General features: G+C 44.6%; 3 protein-coding genes across 12 annotated transcripts in view; 1 reads left to right on the forward strand and 2 right to left on the reverse strand.

Annotated features, from left to right (window-relative positions):
* The first annotated feature begins 300 nt into the window (after positions 1 to 300).
* LOC123320330 (arylsulfatase B-like) lies at positions 301 to 3,146 on the forward strand. The gene is made up of 7 exons (XM_044907636.1): positions 301 to 523; positions 812 to 971; positions 1,360 to 1,606; positions 1,670 to 1,920; positions 1,979 to 2,136; positions 2,190 to 2,598; positions 2,649 to 3,146. The coding sequence occupies exons 1-7, from the start codon at positions 419 to 421 to the stop codon at positions 3,122 to 3,124; spliced, it is 1,806 nt and encodes a 601-aa protein (XP_044763571.1). The 5' UTR covers positions 301 to 418; the 3' UTR covers positions 3,125 to 3,146.
* A 75-nt stretch (positions 3,147 to 3,221) lies between these two features.
* LOC123320311 (low molecular weight phosphotyrosine protein phosphatase-like) lies at positions 3,222 to 4,037 on the reverse strand. The gene is made up of 4 exons (XM_044907604.1): positions 3,906 to 4,037; positions 3,656 to 3,843; positions 3,443 to 3,604; positions 3,222 to 3,368 (listed from the first exon to the last, which is right to left on the reverse strand). Exons 1-4 carry the CDS (start codon positions 3,940 to 3,942, stop codon positions 3,288 to 3,290), a joined length of 468 nt encoding a protein of 155 aa, XP_044763539.1. The 5' UTR covers positions 3,943 to 4,037; the 3' UTR covers positions 3,222 to 3,287.
* A 662-nt stretch (positions 4,038 to 4,699) lies between these two features.
* Positions 4,700 to 19,045, reverse strand: part of LOC123320208 (mitogen-activated protein kinase-binding protein 1) — a 35,427-nt gene continuing 21,081 nt past the window's right edge. For 7 of the 10 annotated variants that reach the window (XM_044907426.1, XM_044907427.1, XM_044907421.1 and 4 more), the window contains 20 exons: positions 18,579 to 18,667; positions 17,531 to 17,780; positions 16,648 to 16,860; positions 15,986 to 16,329; positions 15,793 to 15,928; positions 15,548 to 15,739; positions 15,153 to 15,491; positions 14,960 to 15,094; positions 14,706 to 14,903; positions 14,055 to 14,651; positions 12,951 to 13,108; positions 12,747 to 12,891; positions 12,544 to 12,694; positions 12,314 to 12,474; positions 11,390 to 11,483; positions 8,497 to 8,604; positions 7,928 to 8,158; positions 7,707 to 7,871; positions 7,302 to 7,409; positions 4,700 to 6,785 (listed from right to left, as the gene is read on the reverse strand). In XM_044907426.1, the coding sequence (XP_044763361.1) occupies positions 6,409 to 6,785; positions 7,302 to 7,409; positions 7,707 to 7,871; positions 7,928 to 8,158; positions 8,497 to 8,604; positions 11,390 to 11,483; positions 12,314 to 12,474; positions 12,544 to 12,694; positions 12,747 to 12,891; positions 12,951 to 13,108; positions 14,055 to 14,651; positions 14,706 to 14,903; positions 14,960 to 15,094; positions 15,153 to 15,491; positions 15,548 to 15,739; positions 15,793 to 15,928; positions 15,986 to 16,329; positions 16,648 to 16,860; positions 17,531 to 17,780; positions 18,579 to 18,667 (4,191 nt within the window). In that variant the 3' untranslated portion in view covers positions 4,700 to 6,408. The remainder of the gene's footprint in view (positions 6,786 to 7,301; positions 7,410 to 7,706; positions 7,872 to 7,927; positions 8,159 to 8,496; positions 8,605 to 11,389; positions 11,484 to 12,313; positions 12,475 to 12,543; positions 12,695 to 12,746; positions 12,892 to 12,950; positions 13,109 to 14,054; positions 14,652 to 14,705; positions 14,904 to 14,959; positions 15,095 to 15,152; positions 15,492 to 15,547; positions 15,740 to 15,792; positions 15,929 to 15,985; positions 16,330 to 16,647; positions 16,861 to 17,530; positions 17,781 to 18,578; positions 18,668 to 19,045) is intronic. The other 3 variants (XM_044907422.1, XM_044907424.1, XM_044907423.1) reach the window with 3 other exon arrangements.

Here is a 19,045-nt window from a genome sequence, read left to right on the forward strand (position 1 = left end):
CTAATCGAATTCAAATGAAAAAAGGTGCGATCTAAGTTCTAGTTTGTTGATCTCTATAAAACATACCGCAGTATTCGAGATGTGCTTCGAAAAATCAGAAATTCAGTAGAAAAAGACGCGATATTTCTAGATAAAATTGATATCTGTTTAGATCAAACACCCACAGAAAATATTCCATTATTCTCGCAGAAAAAATGTGTTCACCAATTTTCAAATTGAAATATTATCTACTATCGCAATCTAATCATCGAGATGACTATAAAACTACTAGCACTTAGAAAGGTCGTAGACCTCTTAATTGACCATGATGCAACGTGAAAAACTTACGTACTGGCCGAGTGCGATGTTATAATGATCACCTAGCTAGAGCGACTTCAGATGCGGCCGGTATAAGCAGTCCGCCAATAATTTTCGAAAAATGAAGATTGCGTTGTTGCTCGGCTTGTTCTTAGTGTCTTGTGCACAGGGTGAAAACGTGAAAAATAGACCTCCCAACATAGTGATGATACTTGCCGACGATATGGTAAGCAAACTTTTTATGGGTTTCTCTCCCAGTATTTGAAACACAAGGAATAATAAGAAACATTGCAAGAAATAACTCTGCCTTCATTAGTATACCTTGTGTCTCAGATATTATGAGAAAACCCCTATAAATTTTCAAGAAAAAATCAATTTTCAGAACGTTGGGTTTGTTAATGGGTGGAATACCCCCTATAGTTCCAGATTCTGATCTACACGATCCATTTTTCTGGAAATATTGGGGACTTTTTTTGGCAGAAGTTAATCGTTAACAAAATTCTAATCGTTGCAGGGTTCAAATGACGTCAGCTACAGGGGTTCCGACCAGTTCACCACGTCCAACATCGACGCCTTGGGTTACAATGGCGTAATTCTGGACAGACATTACACCCAGGCCATATGTACGCCCTCAAGGGCGGCCCTGCTAACTGGGAAAAACCCTAGCAGATTAGGCGAGTGAAGAAAATGCAAATACGACCTATATTACCCATTATTATTCTCGAATACACGATAACTGTATCGGCGAGTCATAACCGTTATCTCGAATTTAAAACGATGAGCATTTACATAAATACGCCGTGAATTTTCTACGAACACGAGCTTCTAACGAGCGTTCAAAAAAAAATCGAAGTCAAGTAGGCTATGGAATTAGGAAGATGAATACTTTGTGCCTAACCGCGACGCTTAGCGTGTTCTATCACTTTTTTAATGTCAATGAAGACCAGATTCTTGCAAAATCTTGATAGCCTGGCCATACGCCTGCTTGAGAACGATTTTTTTAAAGCGCTCCATTTAATACTGAATGTCATAATTATCTTCAACAATTTGTTTCCTACCCAGGCCTACAAGGGTCTCCCATAAGCGCGGGAGAAGATCGCCATCTACCGCGCAACGTCGAAACTCTCCCGTCCCTGCTGAAAAATCTGGGTTACGATACCCACCTGGTGGGCAAGTGGCACCTGGGCGCGGCCAGAAGAGAGGACACGCCCACCAGGCGGGGCTTCGACTCGCACTACGGATACTGGAACGGATACGTCGGTTATTACACCTACGAGGTCAACGCGAGCAAAGCGGACATCCCTCAGGTACGTACAGTCTAATAATTGGATCAGAACTTGTCGAGGAGTTTGTTATTGACCGTTTTACAGACACTCCGAGGTTTCGACCTGAGGCAGGGATTCACGGACGCCTGGGAAGACCGGGGAACCTACGCCACCGACCTGTTCACGCGAAAAACGCTGGAGGTGATCGAAAAACAGGACAAGAACGTGCCCATGTTCCTGATGGTCGCCCATCTGGGCGTACACACCGGCGACGACGAAGCCGTCGAGGTGAAAGACGAGAAATCGATGAACGAAACTTTCGGCTACATAGAAGATATGGAAAGGAGGAGATACGTTGGTAAGATCCGATTTTTTCACGGTTAAAAGCTCCTAACTTCAGAGAACAATATTCACAGACGCCCTAAAGCATCTGGATGATTCAGTAGGGAGTATAGTTGAGAAGCTTCAAGAACAAGACATGCTCAACAACACCATCGTGGTTTTCATGTCGGACAATGGGGCTCCAGTAAACGGAATGTTCCACAACGGTGGTTCGAATTATCCTCTCAGAGGAGTGAGTACTTTTGAAATTAGCAATCATCGTAGGGCAGTGAGAGTTTTTTCCAGCAAAAGAGTTCCCTTCACGAAGGTGGCGTTCGGAATGCAGCTGTAGTGTACAGTCCGTTGCTCGAGACCAAGAACTATGTCTACACACACCCTGTACATATAACCGATTGGCTTCCTACCCTCTACGGCATTGCAGGTAATTCTTATATAGAAAGGGTTCTGATGAACTTACATGATGAGATAAATTCGAAAACGACTCACCAGATTATCAGTTTGGATAAGTTAAATTACCAATTTATCATTTCAGGAGGCGACGTGACTGCTCTGAAGAACCTGGACGGTGTCGATCAATGGCAAAATCTCTCTGGCAACAGGCCAAACCGCAGAAAAACCTTCCTGGTTAACATCGACGAAGCAGTACCTTATTGGGCCGTGATAGGTTTCGAGGGCAGGTACAAACTTATGAACGGTAAGTGCTGAAAATTAAAAGTGCCCATCAATAATCTGAAACTTTTCAAGGAACGCGAGGTGACCTGGACATTTACGGCAGGGAACCTGAAGTACCCAGCACACTGGTTTACGACGTATCCTCAGTGTTGGACAGTGCGGCAAACAAAGGTATCCAAAAATCTACTCCCGGTAGAACCGGTCTCACTCCAACAACGATAGAAACACTGAGGAAAACCGCGTCATCACTAAGGAGGAACAAAAAATGTCAAGACGTAGACAGGAGGACCAAAAACGAGATGTGTTCAAGTTTGTGCCTGTTTGATCTTTTCGAAGACCCATGCGAAACCGAGAGTTTAATCAACGACCCTACCAAGAAATCCATTGTTGAAACTTTGATGGTCGATCTGGAGAAATTTCGGAAGGAGATGATACCTCAGACTAATTGCATTGTAGATGTCGCGTCGGATCCGGCCAAGTACAACGGAACATGGTGTACCTGGAAAGACGATGAATTGTGCGTGAAAACACCATTGAAAATGAGCTAATTAAAACATTTGTTACAAAACCGATGAATTTTTGAATAATCTTATAAGGTTATGTCCAGGAATTGGGAAGTCAGGAAATGCCTAGAATGAAAAATGATTTCACCTTTCTAAAAATCCACCCACAATTTTATTTACACCAATACCTCATATACATTTTAAGTATTCAAGAGTGTTGCTCAAGGAATGCCGTGCATGATCTGAGACATTGCTGGTAACATTTCTTAAAACCCTCAGCACCCCTATCCTGTAATTGAGGAACGTTGGTGAATAGAATTTATCAATTATTATTTATAATTCATCCACGACTTTCTAACTTACATAATAAGGGTCTCTGATGATCCGTTCTCCTTGCGGATCATAATCGCCCAACAATCCAATTTTGGCTTTACAATTCGCAGGTGCCATACCCTCCAAGTCGGAAATATTCTCTTCGTCCATACCGAATATGAAATCGAACGACTCAAAGTCTTGCTTTTTCACCTAGAAGTCGTCATTGTATTCCTTATTGATTCAACGATAAGAAAAAACAACCTGTCTGGCTTTGTTGGAATATGCGATACCGTTACTTTTCATCGTTGTAAGAGCCCTGTGATCGGGCGATTTGCCAATATGATAACCCGCGACTGCGGCACTATCGACCATCCATTTCGATTCGAGACCCTTTTGCCTCACGAGATGCTGAAAGACTCCTTCTGCTATCGGAGATCTACAAATATTGCCTGAAAAATTAATGACGCGGAACATTAATTACGGTTTAACAGCCCGCGTTAATTCAGCAGACCTAAGCAAACCATCAACACTTTTTTCTGTTCAGACATAATTGAAATTCGAGTTTGAATTTGAAATAATTTAAATTATTTGATTATTCAAATTTGAGGTTATCATTTAGTCATAGACGAAAGTGTATGACATAGAGAAAGAAGGTCTATGATCATAGAAGAGCACAGATTACAGAGTAATCTGTGATAGCAGAGTAACCCCTTACTCTCTGATCATAGAAGCAGATAACAGTCATAGACTATTACTCATAGAATTCGTGTAATATAGATTACAGTGATCTGTCAGTGTAAATTTAATTCTATGGTCTATATTAACCTTAGTTTTGAAAATTAATAGTAGGTGGCGTACCGTAAAGTGTATTAAAGAAATCTACCTATTTGAGCATTCAAAATGAAAAAAATGTATAAAATATAGAATTTTTCAACGAAGATAAACCCCTAAATTACCGCTGTTATTTAAGGTTGAATCAGTGCATCGCGATTTCTTTTAGCGGAAAGAACATATCTCCTTCCTGACGAACAAAAAGTTTTCAAAGTTAATTCCGGTGAATTAAATACCTCGAAAACGTTTGGAACGATTCTGAACAAGACCGATTAGTTTTTTCAAGCTCCAGTGGATATCGAACAATATTTTTCCTTCCCCAAAAATAATTTTTCTCAGGATGGAAGAATATTTTTCGATCCCGACAAAGAAATATTTTTAAGTCCAGTAGAATTGATTTGAATATTCATGGATATGAACACATATCCATAAATGTTTCCTAGATGTGAAAAGGGCGGATAAGTTACGGAATAGTTAATCAATTTGTTAATTTATTTCATAATTACATCTGAAATTACAGTCTGAATTACAAATATCATAATGGGACGCCCCTACCTGTAAAAATATTTTACAAAATGCTCGAAACGAACTAAATACACAAAATATACAAAAGACAGTTAACGGAACATTCCTCAATTCCTCGTTCCTTTCGATACAATATTATTCAACTAATTTGGCTACATTTTCAGTACATAATATTCAACAGCCATTAGTATGGAATGGATTATTTAAGAAATTATATAATACAATTCGAAATACTTCAACAGTTAGAAACAATAACTTATAAATAATTAAAATGGACAGTACAATGGACATTTTGTATGGATGCTCTTAGAGAGTTTCAAATGCGACTAAATATACCCTTTTTTTTCCTTCTCGCGAAAAGTAACAATTTTAAAACGATTAAAAACCACCGGATTAATAACCAATGCTGAAATGATCTAAAAACACTTCTTGGCACTTTCAACAATATAATTCTTTCATTTTCTTCACAAAAAAAGGAATAAATTGTATACGAGGGACTTTCAATAATTTGTAACGTTGAAACTTCAGAACTCTCTAGAAAAACGTTCTTCGATTACATTTCATACTGAAGAAATGAAAGAAAAAGGATTATTAACGAGAAGAGAGTAGAGGAAGACAAAGATCTCGCTAACAAAATATTAGGGAGACATATCCCGGTAAATCGAAAGTTTTAAAACTAGCAATTTGAAAGTTTCATTCAAAAAATTCGACAGTCATCATCAAGAGATGCCTCAAAAGTGGAAACGATGAAGAAAATGAAAAGAAAACAACAACAATCAATTCTCGATGACTTGCACCAAAAAACTATCATAACGTTGAAGATTCGTAAATGGCATTTCTTCGGAACCATCTTTTCAACATCAAGTATTGTTAGCTTCAAGTGGAAAACTTTTACACTTAATTTTCATTCAATTTTAGCAACAATTGTAAAGAAATTGTTTGGATGAAAAAAGAGGCATAAAGAAGCGTAAAACTAACGATATGCAAAAATTATATCAACTTTTCTAAAAATATTGCGTTGGAAGCACTTTCAAAATATTTAATTCTCTTCAGGCTATCTTCAATCTATACTAAAGGCTTTAATAGAGAGTTAGTACGATTCAAAGTTCCTCAAAAATTGTATGTTATAATATTTTTATCTACTATAGTATTTTTAGGCGAATTCAAGATATTTTTCAAACCAAAATGTTTTTAATTGGTTGCAAACTTTTTTTATTGCCACTTTATTTGCGAATAAAATACAGTTAGGTCCCAAACTTGGGCTCTAACGTGTGCATTGAAATTCTGTATACCTCTTTCTTCATTTGGGGGAATCGTTTAGATGTGTGTTGGGGGGACAGTCGACCTCGAACAGTGCGATTGCGTTAATAAAACCGACATTTGACAGATTGCACGTCTGCATGACCACAACGAAGATAACTCATAACATACATACGAATATGGCACGAATCTCCAACGCAAACCATAACACGCCTCCGACAAACATTCAACACTAAAAAAAAAAAACGCGTTCGAACCGCCTTACTCGCTATAGACAGGGAAAGAGAGAGAGAGAGAGATTCGCTTAAAACTTAACACACACTAGGGGGTGGGGGTGGGGAGAGACAATTAGTCGAAAAATCACAGTAAAAAAATTGGCGGTAAAACAACGACCGCGATCACATGTTCGAATTGTGGATCTTCTGTTGGACCATGTCCAGAAGAATGTCCGAGTACTGTTCCATCATCGTCACGATCGAGCTGTCACTGTTGGAACTTTTCGTCACCAGATCGTTCAGTTTTTTGACGGTGTCGGTCTGGTTCACGTCGATGTTGTCGTTGTTCTGTTTCAGCTTCCTGAATATGCAGTCGTGCAGCACCTTGTGCGTGCGCACTATCGACAGTTCCAGCTTGCGCAGCACGTCCTCCCTGTCCGCGCCCTCGCCCGAAGACTCGTCGCCGACCTCCGAGTCGTTCAACCTGTTGTACAACTCCACCACGTTGTTGGCCGCGACCGTCAGCTGGGATATCACCTCCTCGCTCTTGCTGTTGGACACTGAAACTTCTCACGGTCAGAAGAGAAATCGACGAAGTTATAGATGAATAAATCAATAAGGGAAATATTGAAAGTTCATTTTACCATGGAAACTGCGAAGGCGTGCCCGGCGGAGGCGTGGTCAGTGAAATGACATATGACAAATGGCATATGACACATATGTTACACGCCTCCGCCGCTAGTTTGATCAATGCTGTTTCTACCTGAGTTATGAGGTTAGTTTCGTCATGCAAATTATTACATCTAGTATGAAGCAACTACTGCAACATATACAAAAGGAAAAGTTCCTTCTGTTGGTTATCCAATCAGAAACTACTGAAAAAAAAAGCCATGCTTACTGTTATCAAGCAACAAAGCTACTAGTTTAATAAGCACACTAAAAACACTCGAAACACACTAATAACGATGATTCTTCTTGTTATAAACCCTTTCGTGCAAGTTAAAGGTTGTAAAAACGAAAAATAATCAGCGAACATAACGGTGCAGCCGTAGACAAAACATTCTCGTCAAACTTACACTCCACCAATGTCAAATCTGCATTTTCCGACGTCATATTCAGATCGTCGCCAGTAAAACTCGCTTCCAAAGTTGGCAACCTTTCGAAGTGAATTGTATGTCTATTGGCTACAAGAAAATCGATTAGAAGTAAAGAGAGACAGAGGAAAAGTCGATGGAAAATCAAAGATTACTAATTACATTTTATACTAGATTTAATGTCGCCCCCACCAATGAGAAAGAATCAAACCAACCCACTTGCCACCTTACTAACCATCACCACAATAAAAAATAGATGATAATTAGCTGTAGTTGAGTTTAAATTGAAAATAAGGCTCCTTCAATATTTTTGACAGAAGTGTCTACTTGACAACTGACAGATGACATAAAATTTCAACCCAGTGGTAAACATTGGACAAAGCTTACCCCGCATCTTATCTTTATTGTTGAGGAGTCGTCTGGGAACAACAGAAGGATGCCCGTTTTCAAAGGCCCCTTGCCTATTTCTCGGCGGTACTATTGGCTTTATAACTGGCTCCAATTCCTCGTCGGACGTTGAAATGTTGTCCACGCCCACGGTGTTGAGATTGTCTGGAAGAAAATCACCCAATTGCTCGAGTTCCCCAGCAACTTACTAGGCTACTTACTGGTGGAATAAGACTGTTTTTTCCTGTTTTGCAAATTCTTGTTGTTGATCTTGTTGTGCGAACTTATCGTCGGCCTCATCAGCCTGGACACCTTCTTGTCGTGGGAGTCGTTGTCCGAATCCGACTGGTTCAGACCCCCGCCGCTCGACCTACTCCTCGTGATCGCGTTGTTTTTCACGTACCTCGTGTTATTCCTGGACACGTGATTCTGTGGGGCCTTCTTTCCCGATACTACAAGGAAAATTAGAGGTTCATTCCCCGCCAGCATCGTTTTAAGGCGATGAAAAAGGTTCAACCTTGAAGATAACAAGTCCTAACCTTCAAAACTGAACCTAGACATCGATTTTAAGGATGAAAGATGAAAATTAATGGGTGAAGGTATCTAATCATGCTTGTAAATGTGTACACATGAAGCGATAAACCGAATAACATGTGATCAGTTTGCCTCGACGTCGCTCCTGGAAAACCACCTGGAATTTCGAATATTACCGACCCTCGAAACGACCCCTGAGGAATCCCCGCGTGGGCTTCTAGGAGCGACGTCGCGACAAGGCCAATTTCTTACTTACTAGGTTCGTTTTTTCGTTTGCTCGGCGAAGCTTTTTGCATACTTAGATCGCTGAGACTACACGATCTCCGCAAACTGCTGTCCGGACTGCTTTCATCTAAATAATTCGCTGTAAACATGCATCATGAACTCAAAAAACAGATCTACAATACCTTGGGGCGAACATTTCAATGTTCAATGAGAGATTTCGACAAATTTTTATCCATCACCTCGATATTAATCAGAAAAAGATGAAAATAGAGACGAAAGAGAGTCACCAAAAATCCACCGCATCCACCATCCCCGACTTAAAGTATTGTAGATTGCTTTCATGCATCAAGACTACGTTAATAAGCGAAAAGAAGTGAACGAAAAGGGGGGCAAGGAATCAACAACATCCGGTGCAACACGCGAGGGTTGGTAAACATCGAACATGCCCATCGATCAACATTTTTTTTCTATCTAGTCACCTTCCGCTATCCGAACCTCTTCCTTCTTCTCCGACGTGGCTTTCCCGTTCTTTTCCACGTTGACCACTTTGGGTTCGTGGTTCAGCCTCCTCTCCACGAAGGCTGGTAGGCTGAGGTTGCGCCTCCTGAACTTGATCGGCGTCGCCTGCAGGCTGGTCAGGTCGTTGTAGAAGCTCTGGGAGGTCTTGAAGCTCTCGTACATGCTGGACAACGCGTGCACCTTACCCCTGGACATGTTCTTCTTGAACACCTCCACCAGACTGTTGATCTTGTGCACCTTCCGCTGGATCTCGTTCAAGATCTTGATGTTCTCCAGCGCGAACTGGATTTTATCGTCGGGACTGTGACGTGGGAACGTGTTTTCCAAATTCGAAGCTGCCATATCCGTAGTTTTCGATATGGTCTCCATCCATATGTTCCTAGAGTCCACCTCTAGACTGTCGTACATCCTCTCGTCGTTTCCCCTGGGTACATTCAGGTTGATCTCTAAGGAATCGTGATCCATCTTGGAGTTAATCAACGTTTTATCTAGACTATCGTAGAGCTCGTTGAAAAAATTGACGTTAGTGTTGGGTTTGCTGTTCAGACTCTCCAAATCTCTCTCGGAGTTCTTCTCCTTGTACGACACTTCGATCGTGTTCTCCTCCCTCACCCTCTCCTTGTTATTCTTCATTTTCCCGAAGTAATCCTCTTTTTTTATATACTCGTAGGACATCTTGGCCTTTCTAGATTTCGAACTGTGACGTCTGACGGCCTTCGGCGGTTTATGGACGATTTTTTCGTTACCTATGGGGCTCCTGGTGAACAGGTGCCTATCTAAACTGGAAGTCTCTTGGATATGGTTGTTCTTGTTGATGTTCTTCTCGAAATTCCTCAACGTTTTGATGCTGACGTTCCTGTTGGCGTCGCTCTTCGGGTTGCAAGTTTCGTAAATCTCGATGTTGGGCTCCAACTTGTTGTTCAATATGTTGCAATACTTGCTCTTGTACTGTTTGTTCTTGCTCTCCATCGACGGGATGTACATCTTAACGTTGGACATCGAGACTTGAGCGGTTTGCTTCTTCAATTCCTTGGTTCTGTGCTGAGGTATGTTCTCCTGGTCCGGTTTACTCTTCTGGCCGGAATCTATGAAATAAGCTATGTTTTTCTTCAATTCCCTTCGCAGATCCGTCTGAGCTATGCTCTCCTCGAACTTGAGCAGCTTCTTCTGGAACTCTTCACTAGCCTTCGATTTCTTCTGCACCAGCTCCTCGGGAGTGGCGAAATCCGTCTGGGTCTGTATAGTCTTCAACGTTTTAGGCGCTTTGACAGGCGACAGTTGATAGGAGGTGCCCTCTTGGCACGGATTTGACGAGGAACAAGTTAGGAACTGATCGTGACAGCTCGCGCTGTGTTTGGGACTCCTCTGCGGCGTCTTCTGTCCCAAAAATAGCACCTCTAAGGGGGCCGATTTGCAATCGGAATCGTTGGACAGTATGCTCTCCATGCTGTTGTAGTTGCTCTTGCGCGCGTTGTCGTCCAAGACGTTCTCGTCCGACAAGATGCTGTCTTGCGACGACTTGATGTTTTGGTTGAGGTAAAAACTCTCGCTCTTGGGCAGGTCCGACTCGTAGTACTCGTCGTCGTCGTACTTGTAGATCTCGTTGTTGGACATGCAACGTCTGGGCGGCACCCCGGTCTTCACCTTCTTGTGACAGGCGGACAGGAAGCTGTACTCCTCCAGGGAGTCCGAACTGAAGTTCTCGTCTTCGTCGACGACGTGTTTCGGCTTGGGAACCTCCAGGAACGTCTTCTCCAGCCTGGTATCGAAATTCCTCTCGATCTGCTCGTACGTCCTGTTGAAGCTCTCCGATAACTTCTCGATGTCGCTGCAGATCTGCTTCAGACCGTCGTCAGTCGTCGACTCCTTAAAGTCCACGAAATAACTGAAGGACTTCCTGTTGCCGCCGTTCTCCCTCTTCTGGTCCACGTAGTCGGAGAACTGCCGCTCCTCGCTGACCGGCGAGACCGGCAGCGACTTGTGCAGCTTGTACTTGGCCGGCGTCTTGTCCAGCCTCAACTTCCTCGGACGCACCGGGGCGTCGTTGAGGTTCTCGGACGGCTTCGTGATGTCGCTCAGCTTCACGCTACCTACAACGTCTAAGTCTACGGTGTTGTGCGTTGCCGAAGAGGACGAGGGTAAGTTACTGAAGATGTGAGTAAGCTGTGAGGTGTTCTTGGCGATGTCCCTCATGTAGCAACCGCACAGCTGCAGATCCGACGGTACGGACGAGCTGGACGGTAGGGCGGGGACGCGATCTGTTGCCGCTGCTGCTGCTGATGAGGTGTCATTAGTCGTGTTAGGATAGTACGAAAAGTTGCTACCGTTAAAGAAGTAAGGGTTAATGTCTGGACCACAAAAGCAATTGTTAATGTACGAAGCGTCTCTGGTCGTGACCGGATTACCTTGCTGTTTCCGCGTCTGCCACTTGTCCCTCTCCGGTATGTGGGATAGGTCGTGGATCGACTGGCTGTACCTCAGCGGGGTCGAATGACCCACCTGGAAAATATAAAGTTAGTCATGGACCTTCGAAAACGCCACTTGAACCAGCTGTTTCGCTGGTTGCTAAGAGATTTTTGACGTCTGTCAAACGCAAAAGTCAATTTGACAGAACTGACACAGGTGGGGTTAAAACCGATCATTTGCAAGGGTGATTCGACTCTTAGAGAGGGGAGTAGTGTGCTTGGCCTCAGTATTTACGAAATTCATTTAATGAGTATAAATCGGTGAAAAAAGGTGGGCCTCCTGGTGTACTAGTCATTATTTCATGGAAAAAATGAAAAAAGCAAACATTTCCGAAAGAAACTGATCATCGAGTGAAACATTTTGGTTGCCAATTCAAAATTACACAGAAAATGACAGACACATCATGTACTAAGTTCGAAAAATACACTCCGTCGCCTCTTTCTACTCCTATCGTTCTTTTTATCGAGTTTAGTGGGAAAGGTTCGATAAAAAGAACGATAGGAGTAGAGAAAGGCGATGGAGTGTATTTTTCGAATGGTACCACATTGAATAAAAGATTGCAAACAGATTGGCCTCCAGTGAAGAAGAAGAAGAAAGCCCTCATCAGCGTTTTGTGCTAGAAACTTCAAAGTGAATAACGAACGAAGACTGTTGAAATGCCGGTGCAATCGACCACAGCAAAACGAACATACATCCTTACCACAAACAAGATGGTAGGAAGTTTGACGATCTCTTTGAAATGGACCGTACCCTTAACACTTTTACCGACACAATTATCACCGATAATCGCCGGCAACCCCTACAAACAACACACAATGTCCAAAAAAGACATCAAAATAAACATTGAATAAAAACAAACTCACACTCTCCAACTTCTTCTTGGTTTCGGCGATCCTCTTGTTCAGCTCCTGCCTCACCTTCAGCGTCTCCGGGTCGGACTTGGTCTGCTTGACGGCGTTAATGGCGTCGCTGTTCCTGTCGCCGCTCCTGGTCAGGAACTTGGACGATATCGAGGTCTTTCCTACTGGGAACAAGCGGGTAATTTGTAACTTTCGGTCTGTAGAAGTTAGTCGCGCGGTTTGCGTGAACTTACTGGGAGTCAGCTCGCTCTCGGCGCCGCTCATGCTCTCGAACGTGGTCTGGAAGAACTTCTCCCTGCTGGCCAGCTGATCCAACGATTCCGAACTGACCGAGAACAGCGACATCGGGTTCCTGTCCGTGTTGTCGCCGCTTGGAGTCGACGCCTAGAATTTTTCAATCACTCAATTGAAAAAGAAAATGGGGGAAGTCACTTACGTCGTCGTCATCGTCGTCAGATTCGTTGCTGTCGAAATTCGGCTGTGGCAGCTTGACGCTGAGCGGTACCTTGCTCTCCTTCTTCTTCCGTTGGGACTTTCGCAGTTCGTCGGCGTCTATGTTGGTAACCGTGAACTCACTGCCGCTATGATAAAAAAAGGAACGGATGAGCGTGAAGACGCTACTTATGTAACGTCGACTTACCTAGGCGAGTCCGCTTGAGCAGGGTAGTAGAGGTTCTTGTACTCGTGGTCAGAGTCTATGTCGGCGTCATGGGCGGCTGATTCGAATCCAGTGTCGCTCATCGTGTCCCCCCTCCTCCTGCTCTCCGGACGGGTCAACGTTATCCTACTGCTAGAAATCTTCGAAGAAAAAAAGATCAGGAAAAAGATGTGGCACAACCGTGAGGTTATGTTGAAATTATCTGATATAAAACGTGATGTCGTGAGTTTGAGCAACTGGTACCAACATAACCTTGAAGGTTAAGTCAAGTTGTATCAGCTTTTCAAAGTGTTTCACCAGACTCGGGAGAATTTGACGTTCTTATGTAATTTGGGGAAATTTTTAGCTTAGGATCTAAGCTTAGGCGAATCGGTTGCTTGTTGAAGAATATGGCGAGGCTGCTTTAAGTGAGAGAAGTTGTAGAAGGTGTAGAAAAGACGAAATTGAAAGTATAACGAAGTAAAAATAAAACTCTCAATTCAAGACGCATAATTTTTTAATAGGGATCTCAAATTTTTCAAGAATACACCCTTCGGATTCTTAACATAGTCGCCGTTGACCGAGTCTTCCTTCCAGCACATCCTGATCAGCTGACCGTAACTCTTGACCACGAATTTCGACCGGGGATTTTGAACTTTGGTCTGCGGCTTGGTCAGAGCGTCATGCAGACTGCGGAAATTCGGCCTACGACTGGGAAAATGCTTGGCGATGGGCATGGATTTCACTTGGGATATCTGGGGGGAAAGGGGGTACGTGGGGGTTAATAGTCGTGAGAAAAAAAGGGGTTTTCATAGGTCAAAATATCTGGAGGAAACTGATTTATCTCTATCTGATTCAATCAAAAAAATCTACGATCAAAATACGCGAAACAAGTTGAAGACTCATGAGACAGCAACGCTTTCCTATAGATGGCAGTGTTTGACATTACTGACGTCTGTCAGTAACGTCAGTGTTTGACGTTAGTGACATCTGTCAGTAACGTCAGTGTTTGACGTTACTGACATCTGTCATTAACGTCAGTGTTTGACGTTACTGACATCTGTCAAGTGTAAATGTCAACTGACAACAAGAAAATGAAATAATCACCTCTTTGAAGGCCGCGCTCAGCTCCTTCCTCGTCTCGTTCGTGCTCTCCAGCGAACTGTCCTTGGAACCGTCCGAGTCGAACCTCTTGTCGTTGGCGGTGGTCAACAGATGCGGCACGCTGGGCACGAAGGTGTCCGACTGAAGCACGTTCTCGGCCCTCTGCGCCCACTTGCCCCTCGGTTGCGCCACGTTCTTGGTGATCGAAGGCGGCTGACTAGAATCTCCGGTCACGTGCTTCTTGGCCCACTGCGGCAGGTTGCCCACGCTGAACCTATAGTTGAAGTCCTGCGTCGCGTTCTCGTTGAACTCGTAGTCCTCGCAGAACTCGTCCACAGCCTTGCCCTGTCGCATGGCCTGCTGGCTGAGCCTGGCGTGCATCGTCACCACCATGTCGTGCGGTATCTTCCACACGAAGATGCACCCGTCTCCGCTGGCCGACACGAGTCGCCTGCAGTCGTTGGTGAACCTGAGGCCGGCGGCCAACTCCGAATGGCCGCACATCGTCGCCATGCACTCGCCGGAATAGTAGTCGTAGATGGACAGCGATTTGTCGGTGCAGGAGGTCGCCACGTAGATGCCGCTACGGTCTAGAGATACCTGGAAGGTTCGAGTCGCGTTAAACGGGCGACTTTTGCCAGTTTGAGACTTTACCTTTATCAAGGTCCCATCGTCGCCGCCGCTTCCCTTAAAACACTTGGTGTTCTTGCCGGAATTCACGCTGTACACCCTGACGTTCCTGTCCTGACAGGCGGTCAGCACGTGCTTCTGGTTGGCGTCGACTTCCATGTCGTAGAGGGTCGACTTACCGGCGGCGTTGTGGTACCTTGAGAACTGCGTCTTGCCGTTTACCTTCGGAGGAAACAATGGGTGAAAACCGGCGCTTAACTCATCACGACGTTTCTTACCTCGCTCAACGCCCTGAAGATGATGCTCTTGTCGGCGCTGCACGACACCATCTGGAGATTCTTGTTCTGCGTCATGAACCTGACCGACGTTATGGACGACGAGTGATCGTCCAGGGTCTGAAGGAACGTGTAGTTCTGGAAGGGGAAAAAAAACGTCAAATCCGATACTTTTCTTGAGTAACTCATACTCTACCTTGGCGTCGAAGACGTGCAACAGCCGATCCCTGCTGGCGCTCGCCATGAAACTGACCTCGTTCTCGTTGCCGCAATACTCGAGGCACAACACCTCGGCGTCGTGCGCCTCGATCTTGTACATCTGCTCCATGTTGGAGGCGTCCAGTATCCGGATGTTCCCGGATCTGTCTCCCGACGCCACGTTCCTGCCGTCCGGGCTCATGCGTATGCACCGGACGCCGTTCCTGCCGTCGTTGTAGCTGTCCTGCTGGACCTTGTCGTTGCCGTTCGACCGCGACACGTCAAGGTCCTTCAGGTACGCGAGCTCCCTGTCCACGTACACCACCTTGAGCAGCTCCTGCGAAAGTAAAAACCATAAATACCCGACCATTATAACATCTTCTAACAACTCACGTTGCTGTATATGTTCTTCCTGTAGATGCCCCTCGAATTGTTCTCGGTCATCTTGTCCAGTGTCCAGACCCTGATCGTGTCGTCGGAACTGCAGGTGAGGAAACTGCCATGCGGCAGGGGACTGTTGGGTGGCGCCATCTCCACGCCCCATATGCACGCTGAATGGTAGAGGAAGGAGTACGATTTGCCCACCTGGAAAAAAGACAGACGTCAACGTATGCCCCTCGGAGCGATTCCAAACTTACCCTCTTGATGTTCAGAACGTGCCAAACGTAGATCGAGTGGTCGTTATAGACGGCCGTCAACTTGTTGTTGTTCTCGTCGTAAGTTATGGCCACGCAGTCTGGATACTTGGCGTCCGGAGGCGCCGTTCCCATGTGTCTGGAAGAAACCATCGATACAATAGAAGTTTACGCCCACACACAACTAAAGACTTACGTTATGTTTACGCCCATGCTGACGTCCACGCCCAGATAGTGCGGCCTAGGCAGCGTGGTGATGAACTCCAGCGTGCCGGGGTTGAAGCATCGTATGATGCCCTCAGCGCAACCCACGAATATGTAGTTCAGACCGACGACTATGCAGTTGGCGCTGTTCGTCCTCAGCTCGACCCACTTGTCGAGCAGCCTGCGGTTGTTGAACTCGCACAGGAGCCCCGAACGCGTGATGGCGTAGGTGCTGTCGCCGCAATCGCCCTTTCCGCATGCCACGTCGCAGAAATAGTGATTGCGCTGCTCCCCGAGGATGGCCAGTCGACCCATGAGCGGCACGGCCTCCTTGTACTGCCAAGAAAAAACGGCTTCATTAGAGAATATAAGTTTACGCCCGCTTAATCAAGCTTTACGCCCGTATGAACGGAGTTTACGCCCACTGACGATTTATTTTCTTTTTATTATAAAGAGTCATGGTCGTAAGCGTAAATAAGGTTTACGCCCGTTCAATCGGAGTTTACGCCCACCGAGAGTTTATGTTCTATTCTATGAAAAAGTGACGTTTCAATTCGAAAATATTACAATTTAGGTTCTGGTTCAGTTTACGCGAACTTTAACGCCCATAGCAGGAATGTTGAACCTGAGATTCTCACATCTGTTTCTACTCACCCTAGACTTTCCATGTTCCATATACCAGAATTTGACGTTTCTGTTGCCAACTGTCACGAAGTAACTGCCGTTCTCGGCGAACGCTATCGCCTTTATTTTGGTGCTGATCTTGTTGCTGGCCACTTTGATGTTATTCCTCCACTCCCAGACGTTCACTATCATATCGTGTTGGCTGCCCACGCTCACAACGTATTTTCCGTTCGGCGAGAATGTCTGAAAAAGGGTTTTTTTTCTGAGGAATTTTCGTGTGGAGAAAGGCAACTAAGCCACCAATGAAAAGTCAAACAAAAACAGTTCGAAAAAATGTTGAAAGCTTCTTATCTGAATGATGATTCGTCATTAACGAATCGTGATTTATAACGGACGGTTATGCCAGCCGATGAAACTTTCACGAAGGAGTTAAAATTGATATCATTATCGATTGTATAAGGGTGAAAAAAGGGTTTCCCCGAATTGGAACAGCCTAAAGTGCCCTTAACTAAGAATCAACTTGAGGGCTTTCAGCCAGTTTCATAAATTCGACGTCACACTTCTTACCGAGTCTCCTTAACCTACATTTCTCGGTTGACCCCGAGGGGGTAACAGCTCGGCCCTATCGAATGCTCTTTATCAGGCATATGGAGTGCCCTCCTAAGAATTCCCATTCGCAAAGTGGCGATCGGGAAAATTGGGATATCGATTATTGATTACACCCTCCATATACATATATTACCCATATTTGGCGAGCAGGAAAAATTGGAAATCACCGAACGAAATCCTTTGAAATATCGAGGGTGTGTGAATACACGGCAAATACGGATTTTAATTAATCCCGGTGTCTCAAAGGGTTCTCGGTGATGGATTAGCGAGGGAGATATGTTTTTTTCGTCCCATTTCAACCTACCACGCAGTTGACGCCGTAACGGTGTCCCATGAACTCAGCCACCTGCTGGGGCTGGGGGGCCAGACCTGGATTGCCCGACTGGCCGTTGGAATAGAGGTCCCACACCCTCACGGAGGGCAGATGGCCGCACTCCCCCGTCACCATGTACCTGCCGCATTGCGAGTAAGCCAGGGAGGTTACCGTCTTCCTGCTGGTGTTGATGATGTGGTTCTGCTGCTCCGTCCTGGTGTTGAACAGCACCACCGTGCACCTGAAACATAAGGGATAACAGCATCTTCTGAATACCATTTGGGGAAAGGGTGGAACAGAGATTCTGATGGGTGACAGTTAACTCAGGATGGTCAAATTCAGTTGGAGGCTTTGTTGTTGGACCTTATCGCCATCAGAGGCAAGTCTGGTGGTCTGACCAACGCAGCCTAACCTATATTGGCAGTACCACGAGGTCCAGACCGAGGATCCGAGCTTAATTAGATGTAGAAATTTAATCTCCGGCAGCCAATTAAGCGAGGCGCAGCGAGATCTCGCAGATGGCAATCTTCGGAGCGTTAAATTGGCGCCGTGAGCTACTAGGTCAACTGGACGAGAAACAATTGACGTTCTCGCATCTCGACGATCGATCAGGTGATGGCGTGTGAAGAGCATCGTGACGAGCGGTCTAGATCTTCGTATTTCGATCTCCTCTGGGTTAGAAACCGTTCTTCATCGAGAATCAAGGCTGGGTTTCATCTAGGAAACGTGAACTAACCAAAAATTCGCCATCCTGTGTAGGGCCATCCTCTCGAACTTTTTTCGGAGGTTGTTTTCGGCGCCTCTCTTCGATAATGACGTCCAAGTTTCCCACTCATCCCGAGGGATAAGATGGAAATTCCTTCCAACAAGTTTAAATTGTTTCGGAACTCCGGAAACTTTGGAACGATCGCGTGGGCAGGGAGGAGATGGTCCAGAAAATGGGGTTATGAATGGTTTAAATTTGAACAACGTGAATATAACTGATTTTTAGAAGGGATTTTTTTATTGTTGAAAGGTACAATTCCCTACGAATACTCACCCTGCTGGATACGCCACTGAGCCATTGTTGTTCGAATCAAGAGCTACGTTACTGTTGACTGTGACCCCGAGTACTTTTTCTAATTTAACCTGAAACAAGACGGTCATTCAAAAACTTAAGAGAAATACACTCTGTGTAGATCGAGATTAGTCTTCTTTAGTCCAATCACCTCCAGTCGTCTTTTTAACGAGCGAAAAAGACGTTTAATTAGTGGATAAACAAGCAGATAGAAACACTCGAAATATTATCAATTCCACTACGTTATTTATGATGCAGTTCCGCCTTGTCTGATGGATCGAAAACAATTCGTGTGATCGATCATCTCTGGAAATAACAACGTTTAATTTTTATCTCACATTTGAACGGTTCGAAATTATCGAGCTTGAAATGAGACTTTTTTATGGTAATGGAAGGAACCCATTACCGCATTAGATACGGCGAATGTCCATACAAAAATAACACCTTAA

This window comes from Coccinella septempunctata, chromosome 9 (genome assembly GCF_907165205.1).
Source record: "Coccinella septempunctata chromosome 9, icCocSept1.1, whole genome shotgun sequence".
NCBI lineage: Eukaryota > Metazoa > Arthropoda > Insecta > Coleoptera > Coccinellidae > Coccinella > Coccinella septempunctata.